Below are 17,696 nucleotides of genomic sequence, written 5' to 3'. Positions count from 1 at the left end.
AAGAGAGAAAGAAACATGGAATGGCTGCTTATATATGAGGAGTGTGACAGTATGTGGAAAATGGTGAAGGGTGCAGATAGGGTGTTATGAGGATTTCTGAAAGGCACAGATTGCAGCTGTGGAAAAGCTCTTGCAAAATTTCTTGGACCAACTAGTAAGGGAAGAACCATATAGGGAAACATAATGTTCATCAAAACAATAGAATGGTTTAGCAGATGAAAGTGTTACTTTTGCTGCAAAGGAATTGGTTTGGTGACAGCACTAACAGTCTGTAGTGTATGGCTGTGTCATAGGGACAACATAGGAAATATCACATCTTAAACCATTTTAAGTATGTTTTTCTGCCTGTGCAATTTCAAAAGTAAATCTGGAGTTTTATAATGAAGAGCTGTGCTTTGGAAGAAGTTAATTTCTCATTTCCAAGTTGGAATTTTTGTGGCATGGATTGTATTTATTTTAACAAGCAATAAACACTTGTTCTGTATTCAGGCATTGCTTGATGACTGGTGAGATTGTCCTGTATTTTATGTATTTCTTTTGCCATGACTTACTCACCCAGTACTGCAGGCCTCTTTCCTGAGTAACATGTGTTGCTACATGGCAACTGACAGCACTGTTCCCCAGGTCTTGCTGAGGTCTTCCCCCATAGCTTCCCAGGAATCCCCTCCAGCTTACCCAGCTCACTACCACTCTTGTCCTCAGTCAATGTCCTACTTAGATGAGTTATGGTCTCCAATTCCTTTGGGAGCTTTCCTGATTTTCAGTATATCACCTCTATCAAACACCTCTCACAAGCATAGTGTGAAGTCCTCAATTTAATTTATTTTTCATTATCTTTACAGTTTGAAATGTCATGCTCTGATTCTTCTAAGAAGTTCACATTACTGCAGTCAACATTGAGTGTTTCTGAGATGTGTCATTTTCTGCCAGTGCTTTGCTGAATTTTCCCTCTCCTTTTGTTCCTTGGTTGTACTGTAACATTTTACTCTGCTCATAAAGGATAAGGAGTTTAACTAATTGTAGCAGTTCATGCCTCACTGCTTCTGATGTGTCCAGCTCAGTTCTAATTGTGGAATCATGCAGTTTCCTCTCCTTGGCATCCTTTGGAGCAGCATAGATCTGGATCACAGTGGAGTTGAAAGGCTGTGTTCCTGAACAAGTTATGATGGTAATTAAGTTGCCTGGTTTGTAGCCAAGTAGTGCTTTTCTGTCCCTATCACTTAGGATTGTGCCAGTTCCTCCTTTATGCTTTATTTTGTCATGTGAGAAAATGATCTCACTGTTGCTGTCTCTCACTTGCCTGGCCACCTGGCTTTTAAGAGGCCTTCTGTGTCGTGTTGCTGCCTTTGTAATTCATTCATTAGCAACGATATTTCACCAGGGTGCCATCGCAGACTTACATTCAGGTTCTTTTAGAATTAGAGAGGGGAGGTGATTTTTACCTGTTAGACATACTGATAATAAAATGCTACATAGAGTTCTGTCTTCCACACTTTAAAAAGGATGCAGGAGAATTTCACTGGATCAGAAAAGTTACAAAAAGTCATTTGAGGCCTGTAGGAGATACCTTCCTAGGAAATGTATAGGGAGCTGAAAGTGTTTAGCATATCAAAAGGAAGATGAAGAAGATACATGATTATAGTGTATGAGTACTTTCACTGGAAGAAAACATGAAACACTAAAGGCTTTTTCAACTGGATAAAGAAAGGCATAAAAAGAACCAAAGGCCAGATATATTCACATAAAAAATAAATCTGAAATATATTTCTAAAGGTTTGGATGATTAACACACTGAACAGACAAGTGGTATATTCCCCTTGAACCTTCAAAATTTCCTCCATGTGATCTGTTTCTGATCAATTTACCTGTAACAACTTTGGCACATTAGCTTGAAACATTTACCTGTTTTTTCACCCTTCTGTTCTCTCAAGGCCTGAAGATACAAATACACGTGGTACTTGATAATGTTCATATGCAGAACTGATGGGAGGAAGCATGCCCCCAGTGCATCTTTCTGAGGGGTCAGCCAATCATGGAGACGGTTCCCGTGCCCCAGCACACCAGATGTAGTGCTGCCACCGGTGTGCACTGAAGGGGCCATACAACATGGAAGATGTGGAAATACTCAAAGTGCCCTAAAAACTATAGTTCTCTACTATGTGATTTATAGCCATGCTTGGAAATCTGTCTGTGAAGTTAATGGCAAATTTTTTGCTCTATTTCTTCAGGCTGACCTCCTTACAGGCAGAGAACTCTTGCAGCAGCATCATGTAAATAATAATTCCTTAAGAAACTGGATTGGTCAAAGTTACTATTATCTTATGCTTTCACTGTAACAGCTGCTGGTCTTATGCAACTTATGGCCTTCTCAAAATGGCTGTAATTTTTCATGGTCCTCAAGTTGAGAAAATGGAACAAAAATTTCTCACTCATTCTGCACCATTTTCTGATAACATTGAAGTTCACCTTCATCCTCAAAGCATCTCTGTCCTCCATGGAAACAGTTATAGGTGAAAACTGTCTTTTAAGAGAACATCTTGACTGATATAAGTCAGCATTACTAAGCTTTAAAGCTTGGAGTACTTGTACATACTGTCAGTAAAATGAATAGGATCATCATCAACTTGAATTTTCCAAAGATATTCACATTTAGAAAATAGAAATTTTCCAAACAGATACTTAACTTCGGAAGTATTTTATTAATTCAGTCCTCCTAAGAAAATGTAATACAAAAAGAAGTTTTGTAGTGTTCCTATTGTTGTCTGTCAAGGTTATTCTAGAATAGAGATGGTGTTTAGATAATGACTTAATAAAACCAGACTTCAGTCACGTTTTTTTGGTCCTGTACAAAGATCTGGTGAGGACAAAGTAGATATAACAAAAAAATTTTTTTTTCATTATTTTAAAAGAAAATTTGACATAAGAGCAAAGTTGATTTTTAGCATGAAAAATTCAAATACTAATGGGGAAAAAATTGCAATTTTTCTTATAGTGTCTGTAAATTGGAAAGTCTTATCATTTAGCTGAATCATATGTTTTGTAGATGCACTCACCTTATGCTGGATGCTCCTTGAGCATCAGCACCCTTGAGTTAGGCACATGTGAGCTGCATCTCCTGCAACGCCAGGGGAGAGAGGATCTGGCAGAGAGTGAGAAATGTGCTTTCACCTGACTGTGTATGCACTGGGACTCTCTTAACCTGGACTTCCATAAAGCACAGGGGTGATACTTCTTGATGGAATAACCCTAGAACAAGCTCATGATGGGCTGTTCATAGAGATTTATCAAGCAGATGATAGAGACATACTTCTCAGGTAATCTATTCTAGATATGGTGCATTTAGGAGTATTTCATAGCTGTAGGAAGGGAGCACAGATAAAATTGATCAGTTGCTTCTCTTAACCTAAATAAAAAATAACATGGACTCCTAGTGTTCCAAAAGTGTTGTAACTTCAAGAATTGGAGGAATTGTATTTTGTAGCTCTGATGTAGACCCTGAAGTTTAATATTTCATTTTTCTGATGGATGTAGGTGGGTTTTTCTCCAAAAAAGCTTTTTTGCCTATTTTTGAGTGAGGGCTGGATTATTTCTGCATCACTAGGGCTGGATTATTTCTGCATCATAATGACTTTCTGATTCTTTTACTGACTTTAAGAGAGTTTAGGCTGGTTCTTTAAATGATTATTGGTTGAAGTCTCAATATTGTTGCTGGGCCCTGTTTTTGAGGGGTATCTCTTTTGAAATAAATTGTCAAAGAGTATTTAAGACCAGGGGTATTTTTACCTTCTCAAGCTTCAAATGCTTGATTACATTAGTTTTTATGTTAAGGAGGGCTTTAAATTTCTCACTTTATCCTAAATAAAAATTGGACAGTCTGTGTACGTGTCCAAGATTTGTATTGACCATCAGCCTGCACTGACAGCAATAGCTTTATTATTACTTAGTTGTAAATTTAATTTCTCACTCCTTATCATATGAAGACTTCAAAACAGAAGGTGAGCATTAAGCTTAGAATGCTATGTCAGTTAGAAATTTTTCATTGTAATATAATTGAAGCTTTTTACTGCATAGGCTTTGTAGTAGTTTGGACAGCTGCATAACAGACAGTAAATTAAAAAAAAATGACAGTTTTTCTGTAGCAAATCTAATCTGCCTGTGATAGCACAATGCCCATTTTATAAGTGTTATGGGTTTAGCCAAGTAGACCAAGAAGTTAGGCTTTAAAGTTCAGATTAGGCTTGGGGTTGTCGGCTGGCTTGAACTGGGCTGAGCTAGCTAACAGCTGACTTCTTCTAGCCAATAATATTGTATTCCATACCATATTGCATCATCTCAAAAGGGGTAAGAGCTAGTGTGTGGGTGTGGCTTAGTCAGTTGCTTCACACCTGGACTAGCATAAGGGAGAGTTGTTCCTGGCTCAATGAGCTCATAATGCCTCAGGCCACCTGCAGGTGGACGAAGCTGAGGGGTGGATTTAACCATAAACATTATTTCCCAAGTTATCCACTATTGTGAAACCCCTAAAAAGGGGATGGAGACCCCTAAGAAGGGGATGGAGACCCCAGTGTGGGGGCAGTAACCCCAGTGTGGGGTTGGTGACCCTAATGAGGGTATAGTGACCCCTGAGAAGGGGATGGGATAATCCCAATGTGTGCCTCAAGGACATTTAAACTTGAGAAAAAAAAAAAAGGTTTTTTTTTCCTCTCCCTGTCCTTTTTCCCTTAGCTGGTTGGGGGGAGGAAGAACCCTTTTCACTCTGTCCTGGACAGTTGGCATTTTGCCAGCTCAACCCAAGACAATAAGGCTGCATTTATTCTCATGACTGGCTATTTCTTGTCCTTAAATGGCTAATTATTCATTTCTGCCATGTTTTTCTTAGTTTATTGACCCTGTGGTGACCAGTTTCTCTTTTTCTTCAATATCAACTGATATTTTATGAATAGAGTCTGCGAGATGTTTAGTGAGTTAGTGGCAAATAGTACATGTGCTTGTCACGTTAAGTAATCACTGTTGATAGTAGAATATTCAGTGGCTAAACTAGATATAGAATATATGCATTTATTTCAGTATTGTTACTGTTTTTAGAGTAATGAGTTGGAAAAACTTATTTGAGGATGCTACAAGTATTCCAAATAGTGCTTTTTCACAGAAATTCCTGTGCATTGCAAGCTGGCATTACATGTGGCATGGACACTGAATTTCTATACATGCTCAGAGTTGTAGTCTGGGAAATTTGAAACTTGTGTATTATACAAATTAAAATATTAAAACCACTAGGTGTGCACAGACTAATTACTAACCCCAAAGTGCTACTGTTTTATTTAAACACTTATGTTCAGGTCTTTGATAGAAGTTCTCCTGTTTTTCTTTCCATGCTTTGCCTTATATTTCTGAAGGTGTTGCAAAGCTGTTTTTGCTGTCTGGCATGTGTAGAGTCATTCTTCATTAGTCCAGTTGGAGTTAATCAGAAAGGGATCAAGCAGGGCTGATTGGCTTCAGCCACTCTGCACAGTTATAAGCAGTCCCTGCTCATTACAAAGTGAGACATCTTATTATATTGAGTGTTGTGGCATAAGATTTTATCCTGGCTGCCTGCATGAAGCTTTGATCCTGAGCCACACACAGCTTACTGCAAGAGAGCTGAGTCTTTCAGGTGGTGCTCAAGTTGAGTTTTTCTATGCTCAGTCATTTTAATGCCATCACATTTAAGTCCACACAGATTTATTTTTTTAAGAAAGTATTGTTACTGTTGTTAGTTGAACAGTATGAAAAATGTTCACATCAGAACTTACATTTTTTCTTTATACAAGAGATAGTTAAAAGTAAATTTGATCTGAAGCAGAATTTTTTAAAATTGTCTTTGTATTTGAGTAACCTTATGTCTAGTATCTATACATTCTTTTTAATATTTATTGTTCACTTCAAAACAGGTTGTGCAGCCTTAAAATAAAAAAGAAAATTAAAAAAACTGTCATGGATTAAAGCTGAAAATAAATTTGGAAACTTTTCCAGAAGCTGGGAGGAAATTTCTACTTACTTGTGGGGGGGTTGTCCATTTGAATGCAAGTAAGTCAATGTGCTCTTGTTTAATGTAAGGAAAACCACATGCTGATGTAGAATGTGTTTCTAGGTGCCATGTTGACCTGTCGACTCTGAGTAAAGAACAAACCCACAAGCTGGAGATGACGCTGGAGGAGGGAAAGGGATGCCTGGTGTTGTTGGTTACTCTCACAGCCTCAGCTGCAGTCACTATCTCTGACCTCTCTGTTAACTCCCTGGAGGACCAGAAGGAGTGAGAGGAGATACTGAAGAGATATGTATGAAGTTCTCTATTAACCTTTGTTTGCAAAATGTTTGCCTATATAGAAAAATAACTATCAAAAATCTAAATAAATCTCTTATATTCTAATAACACATAGATAATGACAGTCATTTAAACTAGTTAATAATGTCAAAATAGTTAGGTAACATCAAGGAGGCTACAAGTGCTCTTCATACAGTAAGGTAGTTTTTACATGGTAATTCAACTGTTTGATCTGATGTCATATAAGGAAGTTAGTTTTACTGCCTTGCAGATAATTTTTACTAAGCATAAAGTGACTAAGGGGTCACTCAGTGAATGTATAGTTTCTAGTGATTTTTATATCAAATAGTTTGAGTTCCCTATAGTTTTCATTTTTTAACATCAGTGATAGAGCAAGAAAACTTATTTTTTGTCTTCCTATTTAAGGCTGAAGCAGTATTTTATATAATCTAACTAATTGTTGTAAACAGTATTTCCACTTCAAAATATTCTGAAGTAAATTACTTCCATTTCCCAGCATCCTCACATTACACAGAATCTTTGTAGTTTTATCAAAGCAACAGAGAGGGGAGCTCTTACTCCAGCATTTGCTAGTTCCTGAATCCCTAAAAGTAACTATCTCACTATGCATGGAAAAAGAAAGAAAAAAAGCTATTTCCACCTACAATTACAAAGCTTTTATTGTAAGGTGCTGCCAGGTGTTTAGAAAGGCTTCTCTAGACACTCAGCCATTAAACCAAGCTCTGACTAACAAAGAGCTGCTTAATTTATTTTCAAGATTTTAAAATACTCCTATTCCATGACTGACATCCTTTCAATAACTGAATTTAATAAAGATGTACCTTATCAGGCTGTGCAGATAACATGAAGTGCTAGTACTAATGCTGTACAATATTCTTCAAACAGATTAGCAGGATGTGTGCTTCAGCAAATTTATTCTGGCTATCTCCAGTGAATCAGCTGTCTACTAATGCTTGTACAACTCATATACCAATAGTGTTATCATAAACACAGTTTAATAGAGGTGACTTAGATAAGCTAAATATAATATTCCTAAGTGAACTGAAAGTTAAAGTATTATCCAACATATTTGAAAAATAATTAAGAGAGTTATTGCAAATTTTGGAATCCACCAAGACAGTCTGTGGTTGTCAGAATAGATGTCTGTAAGCAGAATAAATTTCTGATGGATATGTTTTTGGGGTGTCATAGTTCTTGCTACCAAGAGCAACAATATCCTGTTTCTGGGGTTTATTCTGTGTGATGATATCACAGACAAGTGATATTGATAATTTTGATTATTTCAGTAGCAGTACAGAAACATGTTATAGCTGTGTACTATTGATCAGTTTTCCTAAACTCTCAATTTTTTGTACCCAGTTTAAAGCAAAATTATATGGCGTAATATTGATCTGATTTATTCCTGATTCTTGCATATACATGGATATATGTTTTTTCTTACACTGCTGTATGCATTTGAAAATATTCGTATTTTAGGAAGGGATTCATATTTCTGAAGTGTGAATATCTCATGTGCTTCTGAAAATTGTGGCATCTAGATACCTTTTTGATAAATTCTACTGGTTTTATTAAAATGACCAGCAGAAGAAAGAAATTACCAGGATTAGCATAATTCAAGTAGTTTATTTTCACTGATGTTCAATTTGTGTTTGATTTTCTTATCTCCACTTCAGAACTGATACAAAGACAACATATGAGAATTAGCAAGACCTACAGTTCTCCACTGAATGGCTGTAATTTTGGTTGTATTTTTTATCCACGTAAAAACACCCCCCAAATCTAGTTTCCATTACCAAAATGTATTTTCCACCCTTTCTGCAGCCGAAAACAGTTAATGAACTGACCTTGCCATCAGACCAAATAGCCTTAGAAAATTACTCTATTACTGTCATTTAACTGTTTGTAGCTGAACATCAGAGCCTTAAAAATTAAACAGGCATTACTGTTTGAATAATCATTTTACCACAATTGTCTGAAAATATTAATTTCTTTTGGGGTGAGGAGAGGGGCACATTAATGGGTACAGACCAAGAGAGATTTTGTAACCTTTTCAGAACTGGTGTGCTGAACCCATGGTCCCCCTTGTCACAGTTTAAAAACCAGAGGAGCTAGTTTAGAGAAGTTGTTAGCATTCCATTTTTATTATGACATTTCACAGTCATCTGATTTAATGTCCCTTGGCCAGATTGTCCACTGTGAGATGATGGGCTTGAAATGTTATTTAGAGCATTGATAAAAGGTGAGCAGTTCTAAGATGACAGCAAGTCATAAAGCTGGTGGTGTGACATTAATTTTCTCCATAACAGAGATGGAATAAGACATCATGGTGACAAGCTGTCAATCAGTACTGGCCCCTTAGTGTATCTCGATGCCATAGGATGGAGTATTGCTTCTCCCATAATAGAGCTGAACTGAGATGCTCTTCCTGACAGCTGCTGCAGCCATACAGAAAATATATTATACTGGCTTTCATTAAAAAAATAAAGAGGACTCATCTCCAGAGCATTTCAATCTTTACCCATCTATTGAGGGCTGAAAGATTCCTAGCAAATCACAGATTCTTCTGCTATGGAAATTTCAGTCTTCAGAAACCATGTGGATTTTGATATCTTTAACTATAATCATAAATAAGAAGGCAGAATATCATCTGATAAATCATTACTTAAAGTTAGGTATTTAAAGTAATATATTAAAGTACTATGCTTCTCCAAGAGCCTCTGCTGTGGCATTATATACTTTTTCAGCAGTATCCAGAGTTATGATGTGCTGTAAATGAATCTGAAGCAGCTGACTTGTCGGAACTAAAAGTTCAAAAATAATTATTCTGCGGGATTCTAACAAAAATTGCAATGCGAAATACAGCACTTGTGCCCTTCTGAAGAGTGATCTTACCAGGATAAAATTTGGAAAAAAAGGGACTGTATGGCATCCTAGGAAGTGGGGGCAGTCACTTGTCTTACTTTGTATTTGGTTTTTGCTTTGTTTTATTTCTACAGCTTGGTGTTTAGTTTGGTCATTGGGAAACTTGGGTGGAATGTGGAAACATTTTTGTAAGGCCTTTCATTCTGATCATGGTATTAGAACAGAGTTATCTCTGTTGTGGCATCAATTCTGATAAGCTCTCAAACCCTAATGATTATTGTAATAAAGGAGGGATGGTGCCAAGATGCATTTGAATTAAAGCAGTGCTATCTGTAACACCATCTCTGCCATCCTCAGCTTGTAAGGACATAATCAGGGGGTTGAGTGTGTGTTGATTCAAGTTGACCATCAGTATTTTGAAGTCGTATTTATGATGATTAACTTATTAAAATAGGTAAAAATTTATTAACTGTTATCCTGTGATAACATGCATGCATGTGTTTGTATTAATGTAATGTGGACTGCTACATTTAGCTGGATTGCTCAGTTCAATATAGCAAGGTCAAATTTTCAGTGTAAACAGTAAATAAATGGTCAATTGGGGCTTGTGAAGTTAATATCAGTGTGATTTAACTGTTTGAATTGTTTTATTAATAGAAAGACAGGGATGCATATTATATGTCTAACATCTTAATGTGTAGTTTGTCTATATATAAACATAGCGTTGTTTTTGCAAACTGACATTTAATGTTTCATTTAAGCAACATGTGTGGTTCTTAGATCTAATGTTGTTACTTATTCTGGTTTTCCATAACAGTAAGTTTTGCCTTTGTAATAAATAAAAGAATTGCTGATTTGGTGTTTTATTTGATGTTTGCATTTTGTAGAAATCTGGACACTGTAATAGGCAGTGGAAAAGGTTTCACTAGATTTTAAAATAAAGTTATCTACTACTATTTATAAACAATGCTTGAAAAACCAACCAAAAATTAGGCCACATACTTATATATGATTTTAAATGAATTTGCAATCCATAATTTTAGTCTATTCTTTTGGAGTTCCTCCCCTAGGTTATCAAACTGAATTGTAAAGCTAGGTTAATTACTAGTTGATGGAAGACTCAAAGTTGCACTCAATGTTGTATCATTTGAAACTTTGCAAATTTTAAATTATCTTCAAAGTTAGAGGCTGAGAATTATAACATGTCACACCTAATTAGTGCAATACTCTCAGTTTGTTAGTTTTAGTTACTGGGGAAAAAATCAACAACATAACATGCCTTTCAATGAGCTTTCTAAGTCAGTGTTGGATGAATAAACATAAATGTTAGTCTACTCTTCAGTTTTTCTTTCTCTTTTTAATATATGTAGATATTGGAGAAATTTGTACTAAAGAAATATAATGATTTATGGTAAAAGCTTTTTGCAATTTTATTTGAAACATACTTTAATTCCTTTTTTATACTTTTTTGCATGTGATTTTGAAAATTATTAAGTTGTTGCTATCCTCTTTTGATTGCTTTTGCTCATGCTATTTGCAAGCTTATATAGGCATATATGTTATATGCAAGCTTTCCTGGAACAGTCAACTACAAAAAACCCTAGGTCACTGTTAAGATATTATTGGAGCCATCAAAAGGAAAATGTGAACATAGATTTTGCAAAATAATTCAGGGAGAAGAATACTTTCATTATTTGTGTTAATTTTGATAATTCACTGCTATAATTTCAAATTTTGAAGTACAGTTGTTTATGTACTATTATGGGATTATTTCACTAGAATTAGTGTTATATATAATCATTCATATTTTAATTTTTCCTTTGTAATTTTCATTAGTTAAAATTGCAAAGTACAGAAGGAAATGCTGACAGTTGTACTTCTTCAGAGAATGATATTTAAAAGTCTGAGTATATAGATATAATTACATAGTAATTTATGTCTGGGCTAGGGAGGAGACTGTTAATATTGCTTTTGGTTTGTCTTTTTCACAATCCAGAATTATTTTTCTTTTTATTATTTTTAGAGTCCAGTAATGATCCATAATATCAATGATGTGGGGTTTCTCCAGAAGAAGGTCATCAGAGCAGAAGCATTGATGGCAGCTGATGTCATAGGCAAGGATCCATTTAGTTTCTGTGACAGTAAATACCATAGTAAAACTGGGTCTTTTTTAGAAGTGGGAAAAGATGTTTAAAACAGAAGTTAATCTATAGATTATATTCTGTTTGTGCAGTGTCACCTTTTGCTCAGTAATGAAAATTTTAAACACAAAGAAACAAAACTTTTGTAAGCAAAGCAGCAAGTCATTCTAATGCTAGCATAGCCCTGGATAGGTTATTTCATAAGTGTGAAATACACATTTTTCTCCATTAGATACCCTGTAAAAATGATATGAAAAACTTCCTTTTCTTAGTAGATGAAACTATACAAAATTATCAACATTAAAGCTGAATTGCAAGTAACAAGGCAAATGGAAGGTTCTAGACTTAGATACTACTTTAAAGTTGCTAAAAGAACCCACTAATACCTGTCATATATTTAGCGAGGCTGTTGTTGGTTTCAGTCATTTCAAATACATGCAGTTCATTGTAACTACTGCTTATCTTTTTAAGAAGGGGAACAAGAAATTTTTTGTTATTTTGTTATTATTTGTTATTTTTGTTATTTTGTTATTTTATGTGATGTCAGTTAAATGATTAATATGACATTTTGTTTTTCAAAATAAAGGAAAAGTATTTGAGCCATACTGACCATATTTCTCCAGAAATGTCCAAGTTTTCTATTCTAAAGACAATCACCCTCATACTGCACACATTGACTGAAGGAAAAAGAACTGCATCTGTGCGAGAAAATAGCTATCTCTGCTTTAAAAGAAGGAAGACAGGCAAGGCAAGGCAGAAAAGAAAGAAAGAGAGAAAGAAAGAAAGAAAGAAAGGAGAAAGAAAGAAAGAAAGAAAGAAAGAAAGAAAGAAAGAAAGAAAGAAAGAAAGAAAGAAAGAAAGAAAGAAAGAAAGAAAGAAAGAAAGAAAGAAAGAAAGAAAGAAAGAAAGAAAGAAAGAAAGAAAGAAAGAAAGAAAGAAAGAAAGAAAGAAAGAAAGAAAGAAAGAAAGAAAGAAAGAAAGAAAGAAAGAAAGAAAGAAAGAAAGAAAGAAAGAAAGAAAGAAAGAAAGAAAGAAAGAAAGAAAGAAAGAAAGAAAGAAAGAAAGAAAGAAAGAAAGAAAGAAAGAAAGAAAGAAAGAAAGAAAGAAAGAAAGAAAGAAAGAAAGAAAGAAAGAAAGAAAGAAAGAAAGAAAGAAAGAAAGAAAGAAAGAAAGAAAGAAAGAAAGAAAGAAAGAAAGAAAGAAAGAAAGAAAGAAAGAAAGAAAGAAAGAAAGAAAGAAAGAAAGAAAATAAGAGGAAACTGGTTTAATTGCTGTGAGGACGTAAATGTTCTGTTACAGGAGCAGGTGTAGATATATAGCAACTTACTCACTTCTAATATTCTTTTGATAATTAGCGTGACTACCTGTACTTCAGACAATGTAACAGTGGAAATATTTTATTGCTGAAACTGATACAGGTTTTGGCAAACAAAATAAGATATTGTATTTTTGGGGAGGTTGGAGGAATGCTTCTAAAGACTCCTCACTCTGCTTTGACCTTGTAATTCAATGTTGTCTGAACAGAGAGAGAGAGATTCAGTTATTCAGGGTAAATGGGATAATTCAGTTGCTGATCTCATTCAGTTTTTGACTTTTCCAAATCAACAGGTTATTTGTGTTGGTTGAGCAAATTTTTTGAGACACGTTTGATGCACTTAAACATGTACAGAGCTCCCAAAAATTTTCAAACTTTGCATTTAGGATGACAGTCAGGAAAAAGATGAACACACAATATCTTCCCGTGTCTTATAATAACTAAATATTCTGTTTGTTAGTAACATAGAGCATTTATACAGCAGGTATGTTTACTAAGATGGCTGCACATTTCAGATATGACAGAGGTCATTGTATATTTTGGACAAAAGTATCTGGTATTTTGAAAAAAGGGCCAAGGGGATTTATCATCTACTGTAATTTAAATTTAAAGCTATTTTTAGTAACTTGTTGGTATGTACAAATCATTCAATTAAAATTAAACTTTGAATAGTAATATTGAGAAATAACATGAAGTAGCTATTTGGTGACTGTCAATAAATCATGTTTGCAAAAATTTTGTCAAAACTTGCCTTTTTTTAACTGAGCAATAGTCAATGAGGAGAGTGCTTTTTTAACTAGTCAATGAGGAGAGTGCTGTCATTAGTGGTGTTGCTTAGACTACAGGATTGCTTCTGTAAATAAAAGCTAAGGACTAGTTTGCTTTTCTTACTGTATTGTGTTTTCAGAGTTAATCTTTTGCCCATGAGTCTGAAAAGTAGCTAAACAACTGTATAGTATCTGTGTGATTTGCTCTGCTTCCTGCCTGCTGAACATATCCCATTTCACTTCCAGGAATCTTTGCATGTGAAGTAGTAAATCAAATTTTATTATTTTGGGCTGAGTATATTCTTAAAAGCCTTAATATTCCATCATTAAGCATAAGGACAGACAGAAAAATATTTCTGTAATCTTTTAAGTAGTCATCAATATTACTCCTGTTGCAAGGATTCTTTTTTCCTTTCAAAACATGAAATTTTTCTTTTGTTACTATACATTCATTGAGCAGCATTGTAATATTGTGTGAATAAAGAGCAATTGAGACTCCTGTTGAATGAATGAGTAAAAAAACACAAATTAATTTTAACAAAACCCTCAATTCTTCTTCTGTCAGAAAGCTCACAGCCTTTTTCAGCTGAATGCTACTACAGTAGGTCACTTCAGTTAAACCCCTAAATAAACCATTGGTATCTAAGAGCAATTTTTTTCTCCAGTTTCAACACCCGGTGTTGGACAGTGCACTTTAAATCTTTAAAGTTAGTACAGAATTTTTTATTAAAAGGGAATGATTAAGGATGGTGGTTCAGACCTCTGCTTACAAACCTACTCTCACACACATGCACTGAATAAGGTGCCCGGGTAAGTTGAAATTTCAGTTGAATTGTGGGCATTGGAGCAAGTGGGCACCACCAGTTTTGAAATGGGGTGCTGATAATTAGGTATTGAAAACATCCTAATAAAGGACAAAGTCACACTTCTCAGTCGAACCACTTGCAAGGAGGTCTAGAAAAAGAAGAACTACTGAGGGGCTGAGTGATTTCACACTGATGCTTGAAAGCTCACTTTGATTTTGGGGAGAACTGAAAAATAGGGCACCATTCAGGACCAGGGCTTTTGGGAGAATTGCTGTGTCTGTGAGGGTGTTTTCTCCCAGAAAACCAATGTCTTTCAATGTTCAAAACACAATTTTAAGGATTCTGCTAATGCAAAATTGTGTTCTGTTGGAAATTATGGTCACAGCAAATACACCTTCCTCAAAATTACATTTTTTTAGGGTGACTTTTTGAAACTGTAGTCTAACAAATGGAGGGACATTGAGCATGGAGTTTACTTTTTTCTTCTTGCGCTGAGAAGAAATTTGCAACTGAATCTTCCACTGTGTTTTAGCTATTCAGGGCATGGCTATTTCTCCCTAAATCCTCTGTTAAAAGGAGTTATATTTTCCTTTTCCCCTACAGCTTTGCTTGTTTGTGGTTTCTCTGACAGACCTTCTCAAGGGTTTGGCTACTTGTCTAGCCCTCTGATGGCGCAGTGAAACCTGAAGGATAATGGACTCGTCATGACAGTTGGCTTCTGACATATAGTTTTCACCTAAAGCCTATAAATTTCAGAAAGAAATAGGTTCTCTACTGTGACAGAGTTTAGGTTTAGGAAAGAGTCAGATATATATATTCCTTTCTCAGCATAGTTAAATGTAAGTGGGTTGTGGTCGAAGGCTGCTGACTTTGCAAGACAGTGAATCCCTCCTTAACCTTGTGTCACAAAATAAAATTCAAAATCTCTTCCTTATGAGAAGCAAGCAGTGTGGAAAAAGATGTGCCACAGGTCTGATCTATTTCAGTAAAAGTACTGTGTTTTTAAGGAATAATAGCGACTCAGATTCATTAGCAGAGCAAAACCCAAACTCCATGAGATGGCCTGCCTAGAAAACAGTTTGTTTTGCTGTCTTTGGGCTTTAATTAAGATGTGTTCTATTCTAGCCACTAGATCCCCCTCTTCCCCTACTCCCACCCCTCTTGCTGTGTTACAGACCACCGATCAGACGGTTTCAGATGGTCCAGCCCATAACTTTGACCTTCTGTGCAGTCTGGCGTTCCCTGGGGAACCGTTCAAGCTCATGAGATCTGATTTCACACTTCCAGGATGCCTTGACTCTCATAACAATGACAAGGAGACAAAGGCCTTTAGAGTGAGCTGCATGGGGACTTGTTTAAATTGGAAACTAGAGAGGAGTCAAGGAACAAGGTTACAGGCTACCAAATAGTGTTTTTAATAAAGAGCTCACAGCTCTGGTTCAGCTCAGAGAGGACTACCTCTGTACAATTAATTGAGACATTTATATGGAGCATCTTAGGTCTCCACTTTCTCACAGAATTATGTGGTAAAGAGGCAAATGAGATGTGCATGAAATGAATTTTTAACACTTTGATTACTGTGTCTCCAGTCTTCATTAGAGGTAAATTTATGTGTATTTCTGACCTCATTATTAATCAATTGTCTGCATTTTTTCTGGGTACTGTAATTTCAGAACTGGAATATGAGATGGACTTTACTAAAGTGCTCAGTGATATTTAGGTTTGTGGTCAAAACTTTTTAGGCTTCTCCTCCTCTGAAGAATAGAAACTAAGCAAAGAAAATTAGTCCCATTTTTCCTTTTTTTTTTGGTCGCATTTTTTTTTCTTCTTTTTTTCACCCTTCAGTTTTATGCCTGGAATTCAGCCCCTCTTCTAAGAAAATCCCATGTTAAATTTTTGATTACAATACTTGAAAGTACAATAAAGACACCAAGATGTCTAATTGTGCAGAATGTAAATGACTTTTCTAAAATCTGTTCTATTAAACTGTCCTAGCATGACATGTGCAAAAATGGTCTTTGAAATTGTTCTTCAAAGGCTAGGAAATGTCAGACTACATAGACATTAAATTTGTGAAGATATGGAACCCCACGCATGTAAAATTAAAGAAATAAATTCAGACGCCCGTTGGAAATAAAGTTCCAATATCACATACTGCAGAACTACTGTTTTCTTAAGTACCAGTTCTAGGATAGTAAAGGCACAATTAGAATTTAAAAGATATTTTTAGAACATATTTTATTAAAAGGTATTTTTTGTTAACTATAACATTTACAATTAAATATACAGTGAAAGGATGACTTGTGTTTATTAATTTTTTTTCTGTAAATATTCAGTGGAAATGAGTTTAACTTGATATGGCACTACACTACCTCACCTAGTAACATACCTCAAGCATTCATAATATCGGTCTGTTGAACATGTTTGCATCGGCACAGATAGAGTGGAATGATAATTTTCATTTTAAAGATGGAACACTTATAAAGGTTAACTGACTCAGCTAAGGCCAACAGAACAAGGCCTTCTCAAAGCTGGCATTTGGCTTGGGTCCTGCACTTAATCCATTAGGCAAGGCAGCTTCTTATGCTATTGAGCCATTCCTCCTCCTGACCAAAGGTCAGACTGACTGTTCTGTTGCAAGCAGCTGGCTGGCAGGGAGCTTGGAACAACATTAGTGACATTAGTGTCTGCATGAGTAGCACTGACCCCCAGAGTCATGAACTGGCTGTCTTGTCTTCTCAAAAAATAAAGGCTTTTCTTTTTGCCGTGGAGACTTAGATCCATAATGGATAGGCATGGCCAGAGGTAGGAGAGAACCATAACAGCTTATGTAATATTCAAATAATAATATTTGGGTTTTAAACTGTCTAAATCATTTTTAGTTCTGTTCTGATAATGTAATTTCAATAATACAAAAAATGATGTAATATTTAGTTTAGAATAAGGTTAGAAATTTGCTTTAAGTTGGTTCCTGGTCTAGCTAATGCTGAAGTTGACTTTCTATCAATTTATATAACTTTATGGACTGAGCAGTGGCAAGTAGATGTTAAGTGCCAATCTATATCTAGCCTGCCACATAGTTTCTTTTGTTGAGAATACATTTGATAAGGCAAAATTAGGAAATTATTTTTGTCCCTGGAGGTATACTCTAGCACTGTATGTTTTCTATAGCCATAGTAGAAGCACCTCTGCAGGGCTCATGAGTATCCAGCCCAATGTTATCTGCTGTCCCTTGTGAGCTAATATATATGAAGTGCAGTAAGTTTTTGAGGGTACAGATGGGTCTGCCATGTGCTCCTTTGCCTGCATCTTTTCTGAAGAGCATTTACATCCATGGTGGTTGCTAGTAAGAGCCCAAGGCAGCCCCAATTAAGAAAGAGAGTCTGTCTACAGTGACTGATGATCTTTCTGATTTTTTGTTTTCTTTACTAAAGGCTGACATTTCAACAATGAAAATAGAAAAGCATGTTTATTACTGTA

The 17,696-nt window shown here is 35.5% G+C and overlaps 1 protein-coding gene across 1 annotated transcript in view; it reads left to right on the top strand.

Moving 5' to 3' along the window:
* Positions 1-17,696, top strand: part of MCTP1 (multiple C2 and transmembrane domain containing 1) — a 215,008-nt gene that overhangs the window by 79,549 nt on the left and 117,763 nt on the right. The window contains 2 exon segments of the mRNA XM_071581543.1: positions 6,131-6,317; positions 11,211-11,301. Coding sequence (XP_071437644.1) covers positions 6,131-6,317; positions 11,211-11,301 — 278 coding nt within the window.

The sequence above is a fragment of the Pithys albifrons genome, chromosome Z (assembly GCF_047495875.1).
Source record: "Pithys albifrons albifrons isolate INPA30051 chromosome Z, PitAlb_v1, whole genome shotgun sequence".
Taxonomy (NCBI): domain Eukaryota; kingdom Metazoa; phylum Chordata; class Aves; order Passeriformes; family Thamnophilidae; genus Pithys; species Pithys albifrons.
Note: the sequence above shows the minus strand (reverse complement) of the source record. Positions and strands in the feature narration are given on the sequence as shown.